General features: G+C 44.2%; 3 protein-coding genes across 11 annotated transcripts; 1 reads left to right on the forward strand and 2 right to left on the reverse strand.

The window, feature by feature from the left end:
* Positions 1-1,770: 1,770 nt before the first annotated feature.
* On the reverse strand, positions 1,771-11,246 carry gmnc (geminin coiled-coil domain containing). Of its 5 annotated transcripts, XM_054793492.1 has the most exons (8): positions 10,984-11,246; positions 9,953-10,034; positions 9,799-9,880; positions 5,978-6,964; positions 4,030-4,811; positions 3,846-3,928; positions 3,659-3,775; positions 1,771-3,511 (listed from the first exon to the last, which is right to left on the reverse strand). In XM_054793492.1, exons 5-8 carry the CDS (start codon positions 4,106-4,108, stop codon positions 2,846-2,848), a joined length of 945 nt encoding a protein of 314 aa, XP_054649467.1. In that variant the 5' UTR covers positions 4,109-4,811; positions 5,978-6,964; positions 9,799-9,880; positions 9,953-10,034; positions 10,984-11,246; the 3' UTR covers positions 1,771-2,845. The 5 variants fall into 5 exon arrangements, with proteins under 5 accessions (XP_054649467.1, XP_054649469.1, XP_054649472.1 ...); XM_054793494.1 differs by lacking the exon at positions 9,953-10,034; XM_054793497.1 differs by lacking the exon at positions 5,978-6,964 and having other exon boundaries at positions 4,030-4,133.
* ostn (osteocrin) lies at positions 10,991-17,292 on the forward strand. Of its 5 annotated transcripts, none has more exons than XM_054793511.1 (7): positions 10,991-11,291; positions 11,408-11,599; positions 15,297-15,402; positions 16,291-16,377; positions 16,584-16,756; positions 16,843-16,969; positions 17,033-17,286. In XM_054793511.1, exons 3-6 carry the CDS (start codon positions 15,361-15,363, stop codon positions 16,928-16,930), a joined length of 390 nt encoding a protein of 129 aa, XP_054649486.1. In that variant the 5' UTR covers positions 10,991-11,291; positions 11,408-11,599; positions 15,297-15,360; the 3' UTR covers positions 16,931-16,969; positions 17,033-17,286. The 5 variants fall into 5 exon arrangements, with proteins under 5 accessions (XP_054649486.1, XP_054649484.1, XP_054649482.1 ...); XM_054793509.1 differs by having other exon boundaries at positions 16,258-16,377; positions 17,033-17,282; XM_054793507.1 differs by lacking the exons at positions 10,991-11,291; positions 11,408-11,599 and adding an exon at positions 11,621-12,169 and having other exon boundaries at positions 17,033-17,292.
* On the reverse strand, positions 17,283-24,112 carry LOC129190820 (protein IWS1 homolog). Its single transcript, XM_054793453.1, has 15 exons — positions 23,917-24,112; positions 22,919-23,001; positions 22,031-22,682; positions 21,811-21,870; positions 21,506-21,713; positions 21,336-21,390; positions 21,140-21,246; positions 20,915-21,065; positions 20,751-20,833; positions 20,550-20,679; positions 20,283-20,400; positions 20,097-20,208; positions 19,161-19,217; positions 18,893-19,004; positions 17,283-17,953 (listed from the first exon to the last, which is right to left on the reverse strand). Exons 1-15 carry the CDS (start codon positions 23,957-23,959, stop codon positions 17,825-17,827), a joined length of 2,100 nt encoding a protein of 699 aa, XP_054649428.1. The 5' UTR covers positions 23,960-24,112; the 3' UTR covers positions 17,283-17,824.
* Between the last annotated feature and the right edge of the window lie 70 nt (positions 24,113-24,182).

A 24,182-nucleotide genomic window follows, 5' to 3' on the forward strand; every position in this document is an offset into this window, starting at 1 on the left:
AAATGACATCAAGTCACAGAAAGATCTAGATTTAGATGTGCCAACATAAACTAGTTCACCGTTTGCTACTAGCTGGTGGATTGTGTGCGTCACATGATTCAATTAATCCATCAAACATGCGTGTTACTCACGCCGTCCATGATGACAGCAGCTGTTAGCTGATTGACGCTCTTCATGTTAATGTGTCCATACCTGTCAACCCTCCCGTTTTCACCTGGAAACTACCTTATTGTGTCCCACTTTCCCGGTGCCCACATGTGATATTAATTTCCAGTATTTTTCCAGTTTTTAAGCATCGTGGGGGGAGGGGAAATACCTCTTCGTGTTCTGCCAGTGCAGCACAGCTTCCGGTCCACTCGGCAACATCGGCGCCACACATCCTGTAGCCGGTAAAGTCAGAATTTATCTTATTTTATCATGCAAATGTTATGGTATGATGTTTCTGGCAGACGGGCTGCCATCATGTGGGCGGGGCCAAGAGATGATTGCGGGTTAATGTAATGTGCCTCTGTTACACCTCCACCTGACTGACAGCTGCTGGCCCCGCCCACCTACCCTCCAACAGCAGCCGCCATGTTAGAAAGTTTGTCCCATTTCTTTCCAAGTTTAGATGAAGACTGTACATGCTGCTTTTCCTGTCTTTCAGTGTACTGTAAGGTGATGTCAAAGTCACCAGGTCCACTCAAGAACCAGAACCACGCCCAGACCGTGAGGGAAAACAAGAATCAGCTGTGAGAAGTGTCGACTCATTAGTGGTCCACGTCTTGGGGTGGGCGGGTAGTGGGGGCAAGCTGTCAGCATCCACGAGAATGGGCCGCCGAGGCCGTTCTCGCGGATCAGCTGAGGAGGATTGAGTTTCAGCCATCCAGCCTCCTTAATGACCCCTTTCCGTGGCCGGCAGCGGCTCGCCGCCAACACGAGAGGCTGTGATCCTCAGCAGCACCTCTTTCACATTCCCGTGTCGCGCTCAGGAGTCTCAATCTGGGCGACATCTGCGGCCCGGCCCAGCCTTGTCATTAGGGACAGTTCACTCGGACACCGTGCCCCAAAAACTTCCCTCGGCCTCCGAGCGCATCTCAGGGGACCGGGATCCTGTACTGGGGGACCCCCTGGGATATGAAAGCCCACCATTGTTACCTGTCAGGGGAGGACCTGGGGGATCTCCAGGGACTCACGGACCACCTTTTGTTCTAGAACGCCAGGAAGAGATCTGACTACTTTAGCTTGGAAGTAAGCTAAAATGCTAACGTAAATGTTAGTAATCATAACATGATGAAAAAATACTTTTCCAGAATGGATGGCGTCCAAAGTGCGGCCCGGGCACCATTTGTGGCCCACTGCTTGCTTTTTATCGTCCCCGAGTATGTTGTACAAATAAAATTAAACCGAAAACATACCAAAATGGAAAAAGAGCAAAAAGGCACAATATAACAAGAAAAAGCCAAAATGTAGATAATAATAAATGATAACACAAAGACGCTTTCAATATATACTAGTACAGCCATCTCTCTCCATTTCCTGCTTTGAATTTCACAGCTTTGCTTTATCACGGTTCTTCATTCATTCATTTTTCCAAAACATATAAATTAATAACTCTGTGCTGTTTTGTGGCTGAATACGGGCAATTATAATTTTAAAAAATCTGCATATTGAAGCACATTTTATGTATGTTTCTTGCCTAAATTAAGCATTTAAGCACAACAATTGAACTAAAATACAAATATAAGGCATTCAAAAGATGCATTCAAAGAGCACCAGACTTCATCGCCGGAACATCAGGCTTTTATTGCAGGTTTGAATGATCTCACAACAGGCACAATAATCCCTAACACTAATTCGACTCTGAACCCCTGACGTCACTTCCTGACCGCGCTACCGGAGCACATTTAGAGCAACACACACGAGTATGAGTATTATTATTTATGCTGCAATCCCATAAACACTGCAGGATGAAGCAAAAGCCAAGGCAAAAGAAAAATGCTGCAAATGAAAAAAAACACACAACCTCCCCCTAAAAAACACATGCATGAGCGAAATGCTGCAAGTTGAAGGAATAAAACAGAAGTCACCCAGGCTCCTGAGACATCCCAGGGATGCCAAGAAGAAAGTTGATGGAATTAAACTGTCTATTTTTCGTTGATGGGGTGGCCTTTTATTGTGGCCAGCCTAAGTGCAATAATCGTGCTGTCTCATCAGCATCTTAATATGCCATACCTGTGAGGAGGGTGAATTATCTCGGCAAAGGAGAGGTGCTCACTGTCGCACATTTAGACACATCAACAATATTTGAGAGAAAAAGGCCTTTTGTGTACAGAGAGAGTTCAGATCACAAAATATGGGAGCAAAAACAAAAGTGTTGCATTGCCATTTCTGTTGCATGTGTGTTGCGTTGTATGTAAAAAGTGCCAAATGTTGACAAGTGTCGTCGTCTGTTCGGACAATGCTTGTTGTCTTTATGAGGTCAGAATTATTTTAGTTTGAGTTTTTATTCAAAACATGTCTTGTTAGCAGACGGTGATGTCACAGTCTGAGTTCATAAAAACAAAACGAGTTGCCCAAGGCACCTGCTTCACATCCACAACAATGTCCTCCTTGCGTCTTTTACAGCTAACATACAGCCACTTCATTGGGAACACATGCTGTCTTTAAAAAGATAATAATGTTTATTATTGTGTGTGCAGCCTTCAGTGACGCTGGCTGCTAGTTGTTAGCGACTTAGCTCTTTAGCCACACTTCAACTTGACTTTTTCTACACTAGAAACTAATAAAAAAATGATCATTACAACTGAGCAGTTGTTGGCGGCACATGATTTCAATTGACTAAACAGTTTTCAGGCAGTTGCTGTCATCCAAGTGCATTGTGGGACGTCTGCGTGGGCACCCAAGTGAAGTTCCAACATCCCTGAGGGTCCCTCCTGACGAAGGCTTGTCCCTGAGGGAAGCTGAGGGTCTTGACGCTGCTGGAGGGACTGAGGGACATACTGAAGGCCAAGTCTGAGTGACCAGCTCCTTGGGTCCAGGACTGGCTTTCAACTGGACTGGCGGTCCAAGGTGACCAGTAGGCTGAGTGGAAAGGCTGAGTGGAGGAGCAAAAGTACGGCCCTCGTGGCGTCTGGCTGAAACGTCTCTCCGCGTCTTCATGCGATCCTGTCCTGGTCCACATGTGGACAGGAGTGAGTGAGTCAGCGTAACTGAGTGGGCCTTCAGAGCTCCTGTAGCTGCACTCGCTCTCGACAGGAGAACTTTGGTGGTAAGAAGGTGGCGGCGTGACTGACAAACTTTGCTGGCATACGGCTGAAGACCCATCAATGGTATCTCTGTCCTTCAGGCCCAGCGTCCTCAGGACCCACAGATCCAACGCCGGCTCTGACGTGGCCGGCGACTCCGAGCGGAACTCGGAGGCGAGGTTCCTGCAGACACGCTTGCTGACCTGAGGGGACGCCTGAAGACCGACGTTGTGGAAAGATCCGTGGTCATGCATCAGGTTTCTCTTCAGCTTCCTGGCGGTCAACTTGCGGACAGCAACATCATCATGACAAGATCCTTATATCTTTTCCTCTCATGAGTTGGTGTTACAGTGCCACCTAGTGCTTTGGCATGCACTGGACAGCATAAACAACATGGAGGAGGACAGATAAAATCCAACTTTTTCACTCACCTTGCTTTTCTCTTGCAGGTTCCTGACGAAGGAGGAGTTGAGGAACTCTCTGAGTTTGCTGTTCTCCTCCTGGAGGCGAATCAGCTCCTCCTCCCGCTGCAACAGCGTGTCCTGAAGCTGCAACAGTCACACACACACGCTTAGAATACACACATGAGATGAGACGACTGGCATGTTGACGCGTCACCTGTTTGTTCCTTTGCAGGTGTGGAGACAGCTGCTCTGCCCACATGTCGCCAGCAGGGGGGGTCCTGTTAAACACACACTCCTCTGACACACACACACACACACACACACATTAGCTTGAAGAATAATAATGAGTAAAAGTAGTGGCTGGAAATGTAACTTTCAGCGTTACAAGACGTATTCACCCCACACACACGACGCCTCGCCAACACCGACGAGGTCACAGGCATCGCTGGAGGCCCAAGCAGAGGTCAGGGTTTCCATGGAAATGTCAAGAGTTGAACAGTTTCTGTGACAATGAGGAGATGCTTGCTTGAGGAGATGATCATTACCAACACCTTAGCATGGACTCCTTGTGTTAAAGGACATGTTAAGAAAACTGGTGGGAGATTATACATCCTGGGACGTACTAAAAACCTCCTCCCTCTCAGAGCATGAATCACCATCCATCCATCCATTTTCTATACCGCTTCATCCTCATTAGGGTCGCGGGGGCATGCTGGAGCCTCTCCCAGCTGACTTCGGGCAACAGGCGGGGTACACCCTGGACTGGTCGCCAGCCAATCGCAGGGCACATATAGACAAACAACCATTCACACTCATATTCATACCTATGGACAATTTAGAGTCTCCAATTAACCTCACCTGCATGTTTTTGGGAATGTGGGAGGAAGCCGGAGTACCTGGAGAAAACCCACGCGCACACGGGGAGAACATGCAAACTCCACACAGAAATGCCCAAGGCATACATTCGACCACTTATAGAGTATGCTTCTCCTATTTGGAGTGGAGCAGGGACCACAGCACTTACACTATGAGACAGACTGCAGCCTCCGATTACTAAAAATCGAGGAACCACTCAGAGCAGGAATTCTTCCACTTGAACATAGGAGGAAGGTTGTATCCCTTTGCACTTTTTACAGACACTTCTTCATGAAACCATCATCAAAACCAGCTGGAATCCTGCCTGAACAACAAATGCACGCATTACTTGATCTTCTGCAAGTAGTCAGCCCCACGTAGTCAATATTCCCCCGGTCCAACACCCAACGTCATCTTTCTTCCTACATCCCAAGAACAGTCAGGTTGTGGAACTCCCTCCCATCAACCATGTTTCCAGAGACTCCTAACATGAATTGTTCAGCAAAAGTCAGCAGTTATTGCACATTTTTTGAACAATATTATTAGTGAATGAAATACAAAAATCGGCTTTTTGTGTTGTGGCTATTTATTTATTACATTTTAGGGACACTTTGACGGCACCACCGGGCCTTGAACCTGCTCATGAAAACTTTTAAATAATGAATTCATGGGTTTTTAACAATATCCCCAGGGCAGAGCCGGCTGGCCCATTAGGCAATATAGGCATGGATGCAGTGGCCTCCAGGGGGCGTCAAAAAATCAGGGGGAAAAAAAATCCTTCCATCCATCCATTTGCTTCTCCTCATTAGGTTGATGGGAGGGGGAAAAAATCACTTTCCAAATTATATTAAAACTAGTTATTACTATAAACCGACACATTGATTCAACTGTAAAGCAATGGCCAAATTATATTTTTTTAACATAATTTTGCATAGTTATATATTGGAATTTTATATCACTGTTTATATAGTTATTTATTTTTTGCGTATAGTGTAGTCATTGCATAGTGTAAATGTAGCTTATATAGAGTACAATCTGTGTAGTTATTTAAATTGTTTAATGTCAATTACTGTATTCATAATTTCGTATTATTATTTATTAACATATTTTTGTATTTATCTGTAATTTATTTAGCATGTAAATGACACGTTATCTTACAAATTAAAGACAACAGTAAAAACAATGCCATTTTATTTATTTTAATAGTCAATTTTATGTCTCCGCAAAATACAATAAAACAACAAATGCATACTGTTAATTATCAAGAATAATACATATGACTGTTATTAATGTGGTACACTGTCATGTGTAATGGTGCAACTTCAAGGTGAAATACTACAAAATCTACATGTATTACTGCAATATTGACCGGTGTACTAAAGTATTACACCCTGCCAACACTAACATTCCACATGTTGACGTCCAAGTTTCATCAAAACTAACCAACAAAAGATGCCGCATGCATTTCATGCCACTTGCACGTCAACTCACCCACACGCGCACACGAGACGTGGCCTCGCGACGTCCACGCGCAGCGCGCACCCTCAAAAGTCTCCCCCCAAAAAGTAGAAATAAAGTCCAAAATGGAGAAAATGGAGGCGAGAAAACATGAGCTACCGCTGCTGAGTGAAAGTGAAAAAAAAAAACACACCAAAAACACCTCCTCGCCGAGGCTCACTGACACACGCGCACGCACGCGACGGCCATTAACACCTCGACCAATCACACTGATGTAGACTAGTGACGTAATCCAGTCGCGCGCATGTATTAATATATTCTACAATCAGGCATCAGCAGCAGATTATATGACACACTTTTTAGTACTGGAATTAAGTATAAAATTAGAATAGAAAATAACGTGAACAACAACATGATATCACGCAAACGCACACACAGTAAGGTGCGTTCAAGTGCAGCAACAGTAATTAGACGTTTAATTATCAAAGTGAAGTAAAGACTAAAGTCACTGTTTGCGGTTGGGGGGAGACATAGGTGTCTTGTCCAATCATGCTTTGCGTCAGTGAGGTTGATCTCATGACGTCATCTTATTATGGGATGGAGCCATCAAAAAGGTGCAATTAAAGCCAAACAGTTGTCATTGCTGCGTTTGGCAGCCAGGGGGCGTGTCCCTCAGCAGGCGCCACACTTGGATGTCTGACGCGTTGCCAGGCAGCACGCTGGGTTGTCCTCTTCCAATTAGACGCAGCCGCCGGGTCGCCATAGTCGGACAAACGCCGGCAGGATTACCCGACGTCTGTGGCGTTCGGGTCAGGGACCAGCTGCTGTCCTTTAGTGGACCCAGGGTAACCCTTGAGCCCTGGTGCATTGTCCACTGGAAGGAGACTGGGAACAAAATGGACCTTCTTCCACCAGGTGTCAGTTCAATAGATATTTACAGCATGTTTGGCCACCAGGGGGTTAACAGTTAGCATTGATTGAAACACCTCAGCATGTCTCAGGTCCACGGTCATGTGATGACTATGAGGAGACATGGACAAGTAAGTAGTCAACTTAACCAGACCAGACTGGATGAAAACTGACACGTTCAAAAATGTGACCCAAAAGGACGAAGACGTTGCCGAGTAAAGACACAAACGATGACGTGCTAGCATAAATGTCACAGAGTGGAGTGTCTCGCTGACTTTGTGGACTACAGGTGGTCTACCTGGTGGTCTAAGTCATGTCATGAGGACAGATGCCAAATCCCGCCCGCCCCGCCTCCTGCTCCGCCTCCCCGCTGGGATCCTAATGACTGGGGGACGGACGGCGGGATTTGTTGTACAACAGCAGCGGCTGCGCGGCCGCCGGCAGTGAGCTCGCCGCCGGACGTCTTTGAGGCGCTAACAGCCACTCACGCCCTCGCCACACGCCTCAGCGTCCTCTTAACAACTGCGTTTGCTTGTCCGCTGCGTCATGACCGAAGTTGACAGACAGGCCATCGGGTGAGCTCACCATAAACCCACTCGGGTGTGCATGTTGTTAAGTGTAACAAGAAGTTAACCACACTAGAATGAAAATAATATAGTGGACACCTAACAGGCAATGAAGAGGGAATGCTAGCTTTTTTATGATTTAAGTTTTATTTCCTGTTCTATGGTTATCATCACACTTTACCACCATTACTGGTACCCTTCTGTCGTAATGTTTAAAAAAGCCAAATAAAGAGAAAATCAAAAATTTGTGGGGTAGATACTCATTGGCATGTTTCTCCTGAACATATTGGTTGAACTCCAAATTGTACCACCTTTGAACCGTTCCATTTTGGAGGTTCCACTGCATGATGTTTTTGTGTGTGTGTGTGTGTGTGTGTGTGCGTTAAGCTGCCTGGTTAATGTTGAGTGTGTGTTGTCCCCTGTGGAGACGAACTAAAGACAACAATCTGGAACATCTGACTTCTGCACAGGAGGTCTCACATGTACACACACGCACGCACATACGCACACACACCTACACACACACACACACACAACTACCCCCCTCAAAACATGATAAAGTGGGAAAATGGATCTTGTGAGTGCGTGTCCACGGGGAAGGTTGTAAAGCTAAGTTAAGCTAAATTAAGCCTCTTTTTACCAGCACAATGGCGGCATGCTGACAGCTCGGGGCCAATTAGAGGGAGAGACAGAGACAACACGTACACACCTACATGCGTGCACACTTACACACCTACACACCTATAACTGTGCTCAAAGCAGCTGCTCCTAACATTTATTTATCAAGATTATCATAAATAATAATAACCATCATAATAAAGTGCCTTATCCAATAATAATAATATTTACTTCAATAAAGATGCAACACACACAAAATGTTCTGTTGACCAAGAAATGATCACATGACCTTTGTCCATGAGACCAATCTTTATGGCTGCTAAAATCATTATTGTATTTATGAGTACTACATGCTAGTAATTCTATGACTGATGAGTATTTATGAGTACTATGTTAGTACTTCTATGACTGAGTCGTATTTCTGGAGTACGACATGTTAGTACTTCTATGATTGAGTAGTATTTATGAGCACTAGAATAGTATTTATGAGAACTACTGTACATGTTAGTAGTACTTAGACTTATGAGTACTACATGTCAGCAGTTCCATGATTGATTAGTATTTGAGTAGGATGTTAGTAGTTCTATGGCTGATTAGTATTTATGAGTACTACACAGTAGCAGTTTTGTAATTGATTAGTATTTATGAGTAGGACTACTACATTTTAGTAGTTCCATGATTGATTAGTATTTGAGTAGTATGTTAGTAGTTCTATGAATGTTTAGTATTTACAAGTATTATGTTACTAATTCTATGATTGATTTGTATTTTTGTGTACTATATTTTAAATTAGTAGTTCTATGATTAATTAGTATTTACGTGTACTACACATTAGTAGATTGATTAGTATTTATTAGTACTATGGCAATAGTAATAGGACTGATTAGTATTTATGTGTACTACATTTTTGTATTTCTATGTTACATTAGTATCAACGAGTACTATGTCCGTAGTACAACGATTGATTAGTATACCAATACTACATGGTAGTAGGTCTATGATTGATTAGTATTTATGAGCACTGAAATGGTATTTATGAGTACTATGTTAGCAGTTCTATGATTGATTAGTATTTACAAGTACTACATGTCAGTAGTTCTTTGACTGATTAGTATTAATGAGTACTACATCTTAGTAGGTCCATTACTGATCAGTTTTCATGAATACTACATGTTTGTGGTTCCACACTTAATTAGCAATTCCGAGTGTTAGTAGTTGTATGAGTAGTCATGAGTACTACTGTACTTAATGAGTACTTTTTGTTGTGCAACCTGATTGCGTGTCAGTTTGCGAGCCCCGCCTTCATTCCTGTGTACAAAGTCCTGTGACATTCATCCGCCACAAGTGAAACGAAGTATCAGCAGTACTCCCACCTTAATCCCACCTTTACTAAGGAGCTGACATCGGGTCGGGTGTCGAGCGGCGGCGAGCTTCCCTGCCAGCCCCCTGATTGGTTGGCCGCACGCCTCCAGGTGGTCAGGAGAGGGCGTGACCAGCATCTGAACGTGTGTCGCTGCTCGAGCATTGTTAGCATCTTTTCTTGTTGTGTTCGAGGAACAAAGCGTTCCAGTGATTGGATACTTCCTGTGTGTGTGTGTGTGTGTATTGTGTTACAATAAGAGTGAAGGAATGAAGTGTGCTGCAGGTCTTTGCTAGAATTTTAAACCACCAAATTCCATTCAAAAAGTAAAACCGTTTAATACCTTAATGACCAGCTTATCACTTTCACTGCTGACGTGTGTTTGTGTGTGTGTTTCTGACCTCGGCAGTGTCACATGTTGCTTCCCGCCAGTTGAGTGTCACTATGAGCCATCCCCTGATTGGCTGCCTGCTTCACCTTCAACTTGGGAACAAGAGTGCAAAGTTTAGTTTGCTACGGTACATAACTGTGTTTCTATTTACCAAAATGATGTACCGTATCGGTCTGTAGTGCACCATCTTTTGGCAGCCTGCTGTTGTGGTACCACGCACTGTCACGGGGTACCTCAAGGGCGGAGCTAGACAAGGTGCAGTTAGTTCAACTTTGTTTAGTCAATCCAAACCACCACTTTAATCAGGTTTAATGCCAACAGGAATAATTAAAAAAAACACACCCAACAACCTCAAAAACAGTGGTAAATCAGTTAATTTGTTCCGAAAGGTCAAAAACCGAGACGTATGACAACCGAGGGAAGTTTTCCCATAAGAAATCATGTTAATCAAATTAATCAGTTTCAGTCAGTCGGTGTTTCGGCCTTTCATCACTAGACACCCTCATCAAAGGCGGCCAACGACAGGGTGATCGATCATGAGTAGAGTAGTGACTGGAAAGTAGAGGGAGATGAGCGAGGCAGTAAGGTCCCAGCCTGGGATCAAAAACACTGGCCCGCCCACTGGGTCATCGCTCAGCGTCCCCTGAAAAATGCGGGATGGATAGAACTCATTGTTGATGCAGACTTCCCGTACATCCTGGACAGATCGAATTCAAAAGTGTTTCTGACCGTCTTTATCAAATTACTGACACTCGCAACTTTGTTTCGCACTCGATAAAAAATAGACAGTGAGTCAGAGTGCTTTGTTTGGGCACTTTTCGCAGAACAATACAGTACAGGGCACACGGACAAGTATGTTACGTGCAATACTGTATGAAAACCGAGACAATGTAGGAAAACTGAGGCAAATTTTGGTGAAAATTTTCACTGAAAACCGAATCATACCAAAACTGAGTTTTAACTGTATAGACCACAAGTTTTTCCTTAATTACATATTAGCATGCTGCTCTAACATAACTAGCTTTAACATGTTCATCTCCTCTTAGTGTGAGCGCCCCCTACTGTGATCGATACATAAATAAACCCACGGGCTAATGTTAGCTTCATGGTTAGCTAGTGTGCCGACTCCTTGTCTGACTACCACCCCCTGCTGGCAAGGAGACCTATCTCCTGTTGATGTAAAAGTACAGCTTACATGCTAGACGGTGCGTTCAAGTGTAGCTTTAAGGCTCAGAAGGTAAAAGGTCAAGATGGGGGCGTCTGTTGGTGGATGTGAACGGCACGTAGGTCGAGACCACTGAACTCTATAACTGGAATGGCCCCGATCGCTTGCTGCGCATTGGAGGCCTGAAGCCACCGGAAGTATAGAAGTCGCCATGTTGTTTCACCCAAAACAAGAAAGCCTAACAACTAAAAGGAGTTCGAGATGCTGTCTTGTGCTGCTATTAATTGCACAAATCGTGATACTCGTGAAAATCGCGAGAAGGGACTTACATTTCACAGGTAGGTAAATGCTTATAAATAATAAAAATAGTTTAAAAAAAATAGATACTTTAAATCAGTAAGCATCTTTTCATCTACAGGTAATTAGTTGTAAATTTCCCCTTATTCTCCTTTAGATTTCCACACTGCAATGCTCAACTTCTAAAGCAATGGGTAGTAAATATGCGGAGAGACAGGTGGATTCCTGCAGCCAGATCGCAACTCTGTTCAAGTCATTTCACCGAGGAGAACTTCGACAGGACCAGCCAGACAGATTGCGACAAAATGCAGTTCCAACAATATTTGACTTACCTGATCATCTTCTAAAGGTATGCATTGCATTTAACTTTGATACTACGTAGATCCTTATCATAACAAATACCTTGTGAACACTGAAATTGAGTTGTTATGCATTGTAATTTCACACCATAGAGGTAGGAAAAAACTTGAAATTTTGAGATTTGGGTCTAGTAAATTTGCTCTGTTAATTTTTATACCGAAACATAATAAATGTAGTGAATGAAGATACATGTACGTGTATGTGTGTGTTTTTTTGGGTGAAGCAAGATGGCCGACCAATGGCTTCATGCCGTCAGCAGGGACGCCCCTTCCAGTAGTATAGAGTTCAGTGGTCGAGACAGCAGGAGAGCGAACAGCTGCCAAGCCTGACCACTGATCTGTATTATATATCTGAATAGCTCATTGACGATGACTTGTGAAGGCAAACGGCCGCCATGTTGCTACTCGCAAGAAACACTTCTCGGGCAAGCTTTTTGCATTCGTAGTGAACTTCTTTTATTAATTCGGATTGGACACACATTTTGCCTAAAGATGCCTGCATGTGCAGCTATTAACTGCACAAATCGCCAGTTCAAAGGCTGTGGACGAACATTTCACGTGTAAGTATGATTGAAATGTTGATCTATGATTGATAATTTAAGGGTTTTGTCGATCTCTCAGATATTTTCGATCGTGTAAAATTCCTCTGATTAAATGTATGTCCAGAATTGATACGTTTATATAGCTCTATAATACCTAAGAGGAAATTGACGTATTTTTTTTGTTATATCATGATATATGTATTTTTTTTAAGGGACGAAGGTTGCGTTATTTGAAGGAATGGGAGAATCTCAGTGCTTCCATGATGCTTACCAGGCATTGTATACAGCCAGTTTGCATACAATTAACCCTGCATGACCCTTTATTTGGATAAACAACTAATTTTTTTTTTTTTGCTGCTGAATGACTGACGTAAAAGGATTCATTCATATGATATGTTCTGGAAAATAATATTACTGAACATGCATACCGGTATGTTTGAGATTGCAAACAACGTATTGTCTTACCCAAAGCATATGGTTTTGTTTCAGTGTTGCTGTTTTTTCTGTGTGTGTGGTTGTATGTGTTTATGGTTATTACATATTATGGTTATCACATATTATTCCTGTGTTTTTTGTTCAAATATATTTCTATATCAGAAAAGAGGTTATTTCTATTTCATAACACAAACAAAAAAAAATCAGCAAAATGTTAAATGATTTTAAAACTTGTCCAAAGTCACTCTCTTTTATGATTCATATTTTGTACAGACGAGAGCATAGTGAATTGTATTAAAGTAAGAAAAAAAGTAAAGGATCATGACCATGGATTTTAGTCCAAAAAGGGATGGGATATGCAGATAAAATTAAAATCTCTTTCTAGAGGAGTAAAACTATGCATTGCTATAGGGGAGTGCTGAGCCAGGGTGCAGAGTAGAATTTTGTCCTAAAGGCAATGAGAATTGGAAGGGGAAAAAGTACATTTAATACAGCCAAAAGATGGAGAATAACGTATCAAATCGTTTTTAAGGAACGAAGGTTGTGTTACTTAAAGGAATGTGAGAATATCCCCGCTTTTTAATTTAAAATATAGATGTTCTGCGAGCCTCTTCATCTGCTTTATACACTACGTACGCTGTGCGAATGTCGTCGCGATGTGAGTGGTAAGATGGCGTCTCTGTGGCTTCAGCGGCTTGCACTCCGGCGTGCAACGTATGAGCTATCCAGATATATTATACAGGTCAGTGAGCCTGACGGGACCAAGTAGTGAAGCGTGTACTCTACCTCTGCTGCCCTCCTGTGGATACAGGTGGAACAACAGTGGACCACGACTTTGGCCAAGTGGAGCGAAGGTTTTTAGCGTTGTTCGCGCATGTAAGTGTTTTAAGTTCAGTTTTTCCCTTAGATCATATTTGTCCTAAGTAGTAATACACTACAAATATGTACTACAAAGACAGGGCTTGATGATTATTTTGGCAAGTCAAAGTGGCTGGAAATCCAGTAGATGGAGGACACCACGAAAGAGCAAAAAACCCAAATGCTAACATCATCAGTGTCATTTGTGTAGTGTATATTTGTGTAATATATCGAGTAATATGTTTAGTGAAGATTCACTGTGATGTATAAACCTTCCTAAAAAACTTTAGTTATGATTCTGAAAGCTATGTGGGTCGCACTATCGCCTTTCTAAACAGGAAGAACCAACTAGATTTAAGCTACTCTTATTTGTATGTAAATGCAAATATAGGACACGCAGTGTAACCCAACTGCAGGGATGGATATAAACTTGGTTGGGATGGCAACAGGGAGGAGGAAGGCCCAGGCGGGACATGGGGGCCAGGCGAGGCCCAGTGGACGTAGTGGAATGACATCAGTGTGACCTGAGAAGGTCGTCACTAATTAACAGCAGGGTTATTTCCGTCATTATTAGCAGCGGCTAGATTGCTATTAATAGTCCAGGTGTGTTTTCTCAATGAGACAATCCTCCGTCCTGAGCGGGGAAGCGGGGGGGACGTTCGGCCCAGAGGGGACATTTGACATTGGGGGAGGAGCCTGTCTCCCATAGCAACAGCAACACAAAGAACTAGTACACGTCCAACACTGAGACTTGTATTTCAAACTTTACTTGTTGGTCACAAAGCTTCTTACACAGACACATTTTGTCTTATTATTGAATATACAGTATAAATGTTGACATTGGTACTATATGAGCACATGTCACAGTAGTCATTTGGCAACATGAGTTTATAGTTCTGTACTGCATCATACTGAGAAGTGTTTGGAATTCTGTGAATCTTTCATGTAACTAATTAAATCACTAACATATTGCAAACAATTGTTAGTACGATGCAGTACAAGCACAATAATCACAATAATGAGGTTATCATTTCCATGAAGAAAATGATGTCCGGTTTAAACAACAGGGGCCCACGAAGAGATCCCTGTGGGACGCCACATGTGATGCAACAACAAGTGCTCGGTCAAAACGGACTTAGTCATAAAAGCTTAAAATTGTCACAATCGTTTGTACTGTTAAAATGAGCATTTGTGCTGTCGTAGTTTTTGGTTCAGTAAAGATTGAAGTGTCCAGCGATGACGCCATCAGCAATTTGTGCGGCTTTTGTTTTTGAGTTATTACACATTATTTTATACGTCAATTAAAGTTCTCTTATCAACCCATCTGCTCTAAAATATAGATGCAATCTTTTGTTCCATAAAAATGATTGTTGTGATTTTTTTTTTTTTTTAATTCTAAAAGCATCCAGCGATGACATCACCAAGTGCACTCAGCTGCCCCAATTGCTCCAAATGAAACCAAAATAGTCACAATCATTTGTGCTGTTAAAATGCTCATTTGTGCTGTTTGAGTTTTTACAGATTGCTATCGGTCAAATTTCACCCAGAACCCCATTTGGACAAAAAAAAAAAAAAAAATCGCAATTGTTTGTGCTGTAAAAATTATCGTTTGTGCTGCTCTACTACCAAAATAATCTAATTCTTTGCTGTGTTTGCAACTAATTGAGCAAAAATGGTGTCGCAACTGTCATGACCTTCTTACCTGATCATAACTTGTCTTGCGATTGGCTAAGAAGTTTTGATAATGGCCTTCATTCAAGCTGGGAGGAGTCGAGGGGAAAGGAAAGGTGAGTCGAGGTTCCAATAAGAGCAAATGAACCTCATGATGCAATCACACACGTTATACTTCCAGTGGAAAAGGGGTTCAGGAAGTGCTGTCACAGGGGGCGAGGCAGACAGCTGCTATAAAACCTGACATGAAGTCTGCACACGGCAACACACAAGAGGACACATTGAAGGTAACATGCATGCGTGTATGTGTGCCGTTCCCGCCGCAAATTCATATTTTTACATTTTATTACATTTTCTGATTTCTTGCTGACCGTTCTTGCTCTTTTTCTGATCATAATCTTTTTTTTGTTACAAGTTGAACATATTAAAATGTTAAAATATACAAGTAGTGTAGCAGTAACGGTATATATTAAAGTAGCAATACAAATGTTGGCCAGGGATGACTGTCACTGAACTGTATACATCAGTTCTACATGTCATTTTTACAAGAAAGATGCCTGATTTTATTTATTCATTTATTTTTGGGGAATAAAATGAAAATTTTGCATGACTCTGCATTTGCGAGTTATTTATAATTAATATGAATAATAATAAAACATTTGCAGCAATGCATCCAATCCACGTCTTCTTGTGAATTAATTGAAGATTATTCAATATTTTAATATAATAAATATTAATAACTAATATTAGTTTTTGTTAGTGAAATTTAAATGTCTGTCAACACAGTTTAAGGACCTTAAGAAAAAAAATTGAGGATGATTTTGAAGACCAAGGTGAGGGAAGACCAAGATATTTTTGTGAATGAAGAATTTACTGTGTGTGTGCACGTGAACCTACTCAGTGCATCATCAAGAATGTGTTTGACGTTGGTGCCGTGTGTGTTTATGCGTCTTTATGTGGGGTTGCCAGTGTCAGTGTGTGTGTGTGTCTCAGGGGGCAAAGCAGGAGCTCGTTTTTGGACGGTCAAAAGGCGTTTATTTGCAGAGATGGAAAATACTAAAATTAGCTTGATGTTGCTAGACAATACACATCGTCAGCAAAGCTAAAACTGGCCTGCTGTGTGTGTGTGTGCTCCACTGGAGGTTTCAGCACACTGCAGGTGCTGTTTGTTGCAGATGTACCCGTGTGGCTCTCTGCTCTTCTTCTGTCTGCTGGCCATCACTGTTAACCAACACTTCGCTGACCAGAGCACCCTCCAACAGGTCAGAAAGCACTCATAAGCTATATGGACACAAGTATTGGGACACAGCTCTTAATCAGTGAATTAGTAATGAGATTGGATTAGTCAAACTTGACCAAAAGCAAGGTCCATGTCTTCCCAGAAAAGTTGCTCAAAGACTCAACATTGTCGTCACTTTTCACTGCCTCGAGCTGTCCCAATACTTTTGTTCTCCCACCTGTGTTGCAGCATGTAGACCGGTCCAGGACGGCCACTGGGCCACAAGTGCGTGGATCAAAGTTGGGTGTGAAGATGGAGAGCGACATCATGGAGCTAAAGAGGAGGAGGAGTTTTCCAGTCAGCGTCTCCCCTTTAGACCGTCTGTCCATAGGCGCCGTGGCCAGCAAGCACGCATCAAGCAGGTGCAGTGTTACTATGACAACTAAAAAAGTCCACTATGATGTCGTTGTAGTTCTCACCTGTGACCTGCTTTTCTTCCTGTCAGCAGCCAAGTGATTGAGTTGCCAAGGCGACGGCTCCGGCTGCCTCCCATCGACAGGATCGGCATGCGTCATCTGCCAAACAGGAGGGGATAGGCCACACCCACTCCCTCAGGGCACACCCCCTCAGGACAGGTAAAAATGCGCTCATTCATGAATAACTTTGATGGTCACTGATGACATGCTTCTCTTAATCAGCCACCTCTGAGCCACGCCTACCAGCTGTTAATCAACCATCCCACGCAAGTCTGTTTTTATACTTTAATTGTTCAAAAAGTGCCCTTCAAAAGTGTTTTTGCTAATATTGAATAAAAGGCATTCTTAATATTATTGTTAGTGTTAGATGTGTGTCATTACTACTCAACAGTTTTAAATAAAAACATCCAACATCCTCTTTTATGGTTAATAAATTCTAATGTGTGTAATTGAAGTCAATATTACAGTCAAGTTGGCTTTGAGTTTTTATTAAAAAAAAAAGCATCAGCGACCGCATGGGCCGACTGAGGCTCTACAAACTGACCCAGAAAGAGTTGTGACAGTCATCACCAGTGAGACCTGATGCAAGCAGACCACAGACCTGAGCAGCAACAAAAAGGTTGAACAAAAATAATAGAAAGGATGCTAGCCCAAAGGGTTCTGAACTGTTGTGACCTCTCCAACCATCCATGACATCTGTGTCAAATTGTCAATGTGCCTCATTGATGCTTAAACGTCACCATAACAGGCCGGTGTCACTCACAGAAGCCATTTTCACTGCCAAGAGGTCGTCGTTATCATCCAGCATCAAGATGATAGCTTGCGAGGGGAGATGCTCCACACGGTACATTAAAAAGTGCAACACAGTGAGAGGTGATCTCTTTTGATAATTAAAGAGATGACGTGTAGTCGACAATCACTCTCAGGTCACATGACTGACAGCCAGACTGAGTTGAACCAAACATTGAAAAAAAGAAGAAAAAAAAATACAATAAATCCTAAGGGGCTTTAAAATCAGAGTGGCATCTTGTTGCCCTCCACACTGATTTTGACGGCATGACCTGTCTTGGTGAGGCGGCGGATGTCGGCGAATCGTCGCATCTGTTTGTCCATGCGGGTCATCCCCCCTCTCTTCATGGGACCCTGAGGGACACACACAAAGCGAGAGAGTGATGTTTCAGCCATAATGATACATGGGAGGTTGTCATAGCAATAAAAAGCTTCAAAATGTCATCACAAGTTGGACAGCTGGACCAGAAAAAAAACACACACACACACACACACACAGTTCAGGTTAGACGGGGCTGGACCATCAGAGGGTCCATCACTGCACGCTGCATGCAGGGTGCACTTACTGCCCCCCTCAGGTCAAGAGCAGGTACTACAGGGGCATTCGGTTGCCCTCCACGCTGATCTTGACGGCGCCCTGGGGACGTAGCTGTTTCCTCTGCTCGGCAAAGCGCCGCTTGTGCTTCTCCAGGAGGCTGAGGCCTTTCTTACAGGCGCTCTGCAGAGGACCAATCAGAACTCAGCTGCTGACATAACCAACGCTCCACTCTCTTCAGCAGCTGTCATCCTTTCCTGGTCTGTGCTGGTGAGAACTGCTTGAACGGAAGTTGCTATGTCTGCTGGCACGTTGGTGACAGCACAGAACTTGGAACATCGCACACAACTTACGGATCGCAAAGAGTTTGTGATGTCCGACTGTTTTGTGTGGCCATGAACGTGTCAGACGGAGAGTTTGTGTGTGTGTGTGTGTGTAGGCCGCTACGTTCAGCTGATACTCTTTTGGTTATGTTTGCTGACAACTTTAAAGCACGGATGTGGCTCATGGATAAAAAAAAAAATCTCTGTGGTAGTGGTATCGGCAATTTCCAATACATGAAATACCCTGGTATCGGAACCCGACCCCGATACTGGACCGGATCAATCGCTTCCCTAATTTTATCACAATAAGACATCATAACAGATGTAAGGCATTATATCACTGTGTGTTGTGGGGAGGAAAAAAAAAAACAAAAAACACACACACTTTCAGTACCTCCTCACACTTGGACTGACATACGACTGTGAAACACTCACCCGGCTGGAGTCCATCTCCATGTTCCATTTGGGCCGTACAACATAGTCTTTGTTGGAGGGCATTGGCACTCGAGCCCTGGCACAGAAGCCCGGGTCACCGGGTCGCAGCGCTCTGTGTACCGGACACAATTTAGAACATTCATGTAAATATGAGCTGCAACTTAAAAAAATAAAAATAAAAAAATCTGTTTTTATTGTCTGGTTCATCATCTCACTGCATTACATGTGTGTCCAAAGGCTGTTACCATGGCAACACAATCAAACTTACTTCTCCTCTCCGGTCAGCTGCTTCTCCAAGTCTCGACGCGGCGTCTGACCTCCAGAACTGAGGAGACAAAGAGGAGGTGGTGGTCAGCGTCACGATAAGAACTTGGCAGGTCCACTGACAGCTGACAATGAACCTGGGTCTTCTCAGGTCCAACCTTGCATGCGGTTAGTGTTACAGTTCACCGCAGAGCAGCCAGCATGACATCACTCACGTTACAGCAGAACCAACACTGAATGTTGCTCTCACTGAAGGTTCTGGTCACATATCTGAAGGAAGTTTTTGGTTCTGCAGCAATCTTTATTTATTTATTTTTTAAACTCAAGTTGCCGCCATGTCAATCGGACTGGTGTGCATGCGTGTCGGAGAACATGCAACACCTGTCATGACTTATCTCGGCCGGTGGCGCTTCTACAAAAAACATGAAGGCTGCAGAAGCTTGTATTGTCTCTGGTGAACTTTAGTACATGTAGTTGTGTTGTGGGCTCGCTCTGAGCCCACAAACGAACAAATAAGGAGAATGACAAACAACAATCAGGTCGTGGGTCATGTAAGTCGAGTGACAAGCATGCGTTTGATGAGAGAACCTGCTTGGTGGAGAGAAGACGTCTGGTTCCTGCGCCCTCTCCACCTGTTGTGGCTGACTGGGTGGAGGAGGTAGTGGAGGAGGAGAGATGAAACAAAAAGAGGACAGATGATGCTGAAGACGAGAATGTGTGATGAGGATGGGAAGAAGTGATGATGATGAGAGGAGATGACCAATGAAATGTAAGGAGCACTGAAGCTAGCTAGTTAGGGTGATGAAGACAATGTTAATGTGTGATGCTGGCAGACGTGACGTCGGGCTGTCCAACCAAAGTCCAAAAGATGTCTGGTCTCACGGTGGAGAATATAAGAGACAAGGTCAATGTAGTGATGCCAGAGAGGTCACTAGGCTACCTTAGTCGTCTGCGCTGAGGCATCTGCTGGTCGAGGTCTCGCTGCTGTCGCTCCTCCCTAGTCATTCCTTTGTAGTTGGATGTCAGGCCAAAGATGGGCCGAGACCACTCGTCTGGACACAACAACAAGGATTTGGTACTTTTTGTTACTCCAGGATCGTTTGCTTGGAGCATGAAGACTCCTTACTGATGAGCTTGAGGGCGAGGTCTTTGTTGGATCGGGATTCTTTGGGATGTTTGTACAGGAACATGACGGCACGTCCGATCCCGCTGTGCTTCAGTGTCTCCTGGCTGACGCTGGGCAGCTGGAGGTCCGAACACAACAAAACCACTGCTTGAGTCTGTGGGCATGGTGACTTTTGAACTGGACCACCAGGCTAACCAGGCCACTTCCAGACCAGGCTGTGGCTGATGGCATGACTCAATCATGCCTAGTACTTGTTCTTGCACTCACCTCCTGCAGGATCCTGAGCAGCTCTTCCCGGATTCGGAGCGCAGGCAGTGACTTGTCAGGAAGCGGGCTGATCCATTCTTTAATGGCCGACATGACCCCGCTGTCGATGAACGTTTCCTTCAGGTCCTGCCTGGGGGAATACACATTCAAAGAGGACTTTGGGTTTGGACCACGTCTCTGCCAGTGAAAGAAAGCGCATACTTTTTCAGGTGCATGACCACTTGAGGCAGAAGAGTGAGCTTTTTCAGCGCCGGTTTCTTCTGACTGTTCAATGTTCTGTCCTCCTGGAAGAATACGAATGAGAAAGTCTGTCGGGAACAGGAAGCACCATGCCGTCACCCGTGGTTTTATTTTGACAGGCAGACCTCGGCGGCCTCGTTCATCTTGGTGATCATGGCGCTGACCACGTCATCGGCGTCGCTGATGAACGTCCCGCCGTCACGGTGGCGCCTCTTCTTGCCGCTCATGGCCTTCTTGCGAGCGAGCATGATGTCAAAGTCGGACATGAAGCTGGTACTAAACACACACGCATAGCAAAGTGAGTCCAACAATAGTAATGACATACTTAAGGTGTTCCGTGTGATGCACACTCTTGGCCGCTGCGGTCGACGCCCTCATCAGAATCAGACTCCTCCTCCATCTGCTGCTTCTCCTTGGTCTCCTTCTTGTCTTCTTCCAGGTCCTCCTGGTTGAAGCCCTGCACGCACGCAACAAACCCTCCTCTCGTTTAACAATGCTGCTGCAGGCGCTTGGCATTATTAGCACATCACATGATTAAGTACTCACTGTGAACTCCTCCTCCTCATCTCCAGACTCTCCAAAGATGTCTGCTATCATTTTCCTTGGAGGCAGGCAGGGGTCAAAGTTAAGAGATGAGCGTTTAAAAATATATAACAATGCTAAACTACAGTCAGGAATGACGACTAAGAACAATGAACGTAATGTTGTGTACGCACTCCTCCTCGTTGTCTTCAGAATCGCTGTCGCTACCAAACAATGTCTTCTCGTCCTTTTTCTCGGCCGTGGCCTTTGACCCCTCGTCGTCGTCACTGCCGCTGTCAGAGCCCAGCTCTCTCAGTTTGGCTGCCATACTTTTATCCGGTCCCTCAGATTCGGCGTCGCTGTCTGAGTTGTCGTCGTCCGACACAGCCCGACTCCTCTTGGCTGAAGAGCAGACAACAGTGTGTGTGTGTGTGTGTGTGTGTGTGTGTGCGTGTGGACACTCAGTAGCCACGTAGAAAGTACTTCACTCTGGTCTCACCTGGTTTGTCTGCCTGTTCCTCATCCTCACTGTCTGATAGGATGGCCTTCTTCCTCTTCACTGCAAATACATTAATTGAAGGTGCCATTCATTGAATACTGCCAATACTAATTACCTCCACCAAGGAGGCATAATTATGTTGGTTTGTCCAATCTACAGTTTTTCACATATATAATCAACCTGGAATTTTATTAGAGTGAAGCTGATCTGAGGTCAGTACCTGGCTGATCGTCGTCATCGCTGTTGTCTGAGGTTTTGTGCGTCTCCTGCGTTTCTCCATCACTTCCTGTGGCGACCTTCCTCCTCTCACCCTCCTCTTCCTCCTCGCTGTCTGACTGCATCACAGCCTTCCACTTTCCGCCTCCTCCTATGCCCTCAGCGTCCCCCTGCCGCGTCTCGGCCTCGTCGTCAGAGTCAACTGGAGCCGCCTTGTGTCTGGCGCGTGTCTCTGCATCAGAGTCACTGTCAGCGTCGGAGTGGCGGCGAGGAGACTTTGCTGCGGTGTCCTCGTTGCCGGAATCACTGTCTGCGGCCGCTTTGGCAGCGTCCCCCGCTTCCTCCATGTCCGAGCTGCTCCCCCTGCGCTTGGGCGGAGATGATGCCTCGCCCTCCTCGTTGTCTGAGGCGGTGCGTTTAACCGGCGACGACGCCTCATCGTCGGACACGCTCATCCTGCGTTTTCCCACAGAGTCATCGTCGTCGCTGTCGGCCAGCCTCGGCGCCTCAGCTTCAGAGTCGCTGCCCTCGTTGTTGTGGGGACCGGGGGCTTCCGCCTCAGAGTCGCTGTCAACAGCTGGCCGAGCCTCATTGTCTGAGCCGCTGTCATCCTGTCGCTTGTTGTAGGACGCGTCCTCGTCATTGCTGCCCTCGTCCTGAAGACAGAACCTCTACAGTCAAGCGGCATCAACATCATGTCCATTCCTCGTGTGCTTTAAATGATGAGTAAAAAAGAACTCATGTGTAACTATTATACCTCTATTTAAAAAGCATGTACGGCACATCACTTAAATTCAAGTTTGCAATTAAACTAAAGACACCGACTTTGCAAAACTATAAACATCAACATGTCCTCAGAGAGGAAATCTTCTAATGTATGAATGGTCCTGACCTCAGACTGATGTCTGTTGCTGCTCACATCTTCGCCGTCTGATGCTGGATGTTCATCTTGAACTGGAGTGCCTCCTCCATCATCTGTGGAATAAAATTGGTTAAATAAAGGTTTCATGGGCTCATTGAATTGAACAATAACCATTTAATTACAAATCAACTGTAAGAGCGTGGTAAGCCCGATTATTTGTTGCACAACCTCAATGTTCCTCTGCATGGCAGAGGTCATAAGGGCCAGAAAACTCAACAATTCCGCATGCACTTTTATACATTCTGAAGGGGAGTGGCCAAATAATGAAGCAAGTTATTTTGCAATTAAGCCAGCCTGCACTTGAAAAGACCGAGAAGAGCATCATTTACAGGGGCTTGTCAGGTTAGGTTGATAACCTTGAATCAACGAGGAATAGCATCAAATTACTACTGAAGATTAAACACAGTTGCAAGTTAGTAAGAACAATAGTTGGTACATACCATTGGTCTCTCCGGTCTTCTCTTGTTACAATCATTAAATTGACCAATTATTTACTCTGTACAACCACCTAGCATCATACAATGCATGTTATAAGTATGCCACATAGGTCAGAGGTTTGAAAGACATTTGAAAGACAAGGCATTTTTAGCAGCATAACTGTCATATGAATTGTCATACTATCTGATGAATACACGTAGTGAAGTTTATTTTTAAACAATCTATTCTCAAAAAAGACAAATTCGACCGAACAATAGTATGTCACGATTAAAAAGTTTTTTAGTGCTGCCTAACAAAATATTGTAGTGCTGTATTGTAGTGCTAGTAAATTTACTGCTTCCTGCCACTAACACTATAGGTTACCGGTTAGTCACTCTCCTGTAATAACTATCACTATTAAAAGTGGGTAAGTCACATTCCAAGAGTATACATTTAAGCATGCAATCAAGGTTACAAGATTGTAATTCCAATGTTGTTATTTGTAGCCAACCGGGTTAGCTTGTTCTGTGGCAAACATAAAAAGTATTTACCGGAGTGGCTTCCAGACATGAACTCGTCCTCTTCTCCGTCCATTTCCTTGACGAAGACTGATTTAATTTGCGGCGACGACGACTCTGTATTATCCACACTTTGCCACAAAGTGATTTAATGAAGCCTAAACAAAACAAAAAAAGAACCCTAACAACTGCTAGCTAGCGTTGACGTCCGATCCAAAATGGAGCGACCCTGTCATATACGCATGCGCAGTGCACCCGGCGCCTACTAATGACGAAAAGGGGCGTGGCACTCGGGTATG

This window comes from Dunckerocampus dactyliophorus, chromosome 12, assembly GCF_027744805.1.
Source record: "Dunckerocampus dactyliophorus isolate RoL2022-P2 chromosome 12, RoL_Ddac_1.1, whole genome shotgun sequence".
Lineage (NCBI taxonomy): Eukaryota > Metazoa > Chordata > Actinopteri > Syngnathiformes > Syngnathidae > Dunckerocampus > Dunckerocampus dactyliophorus.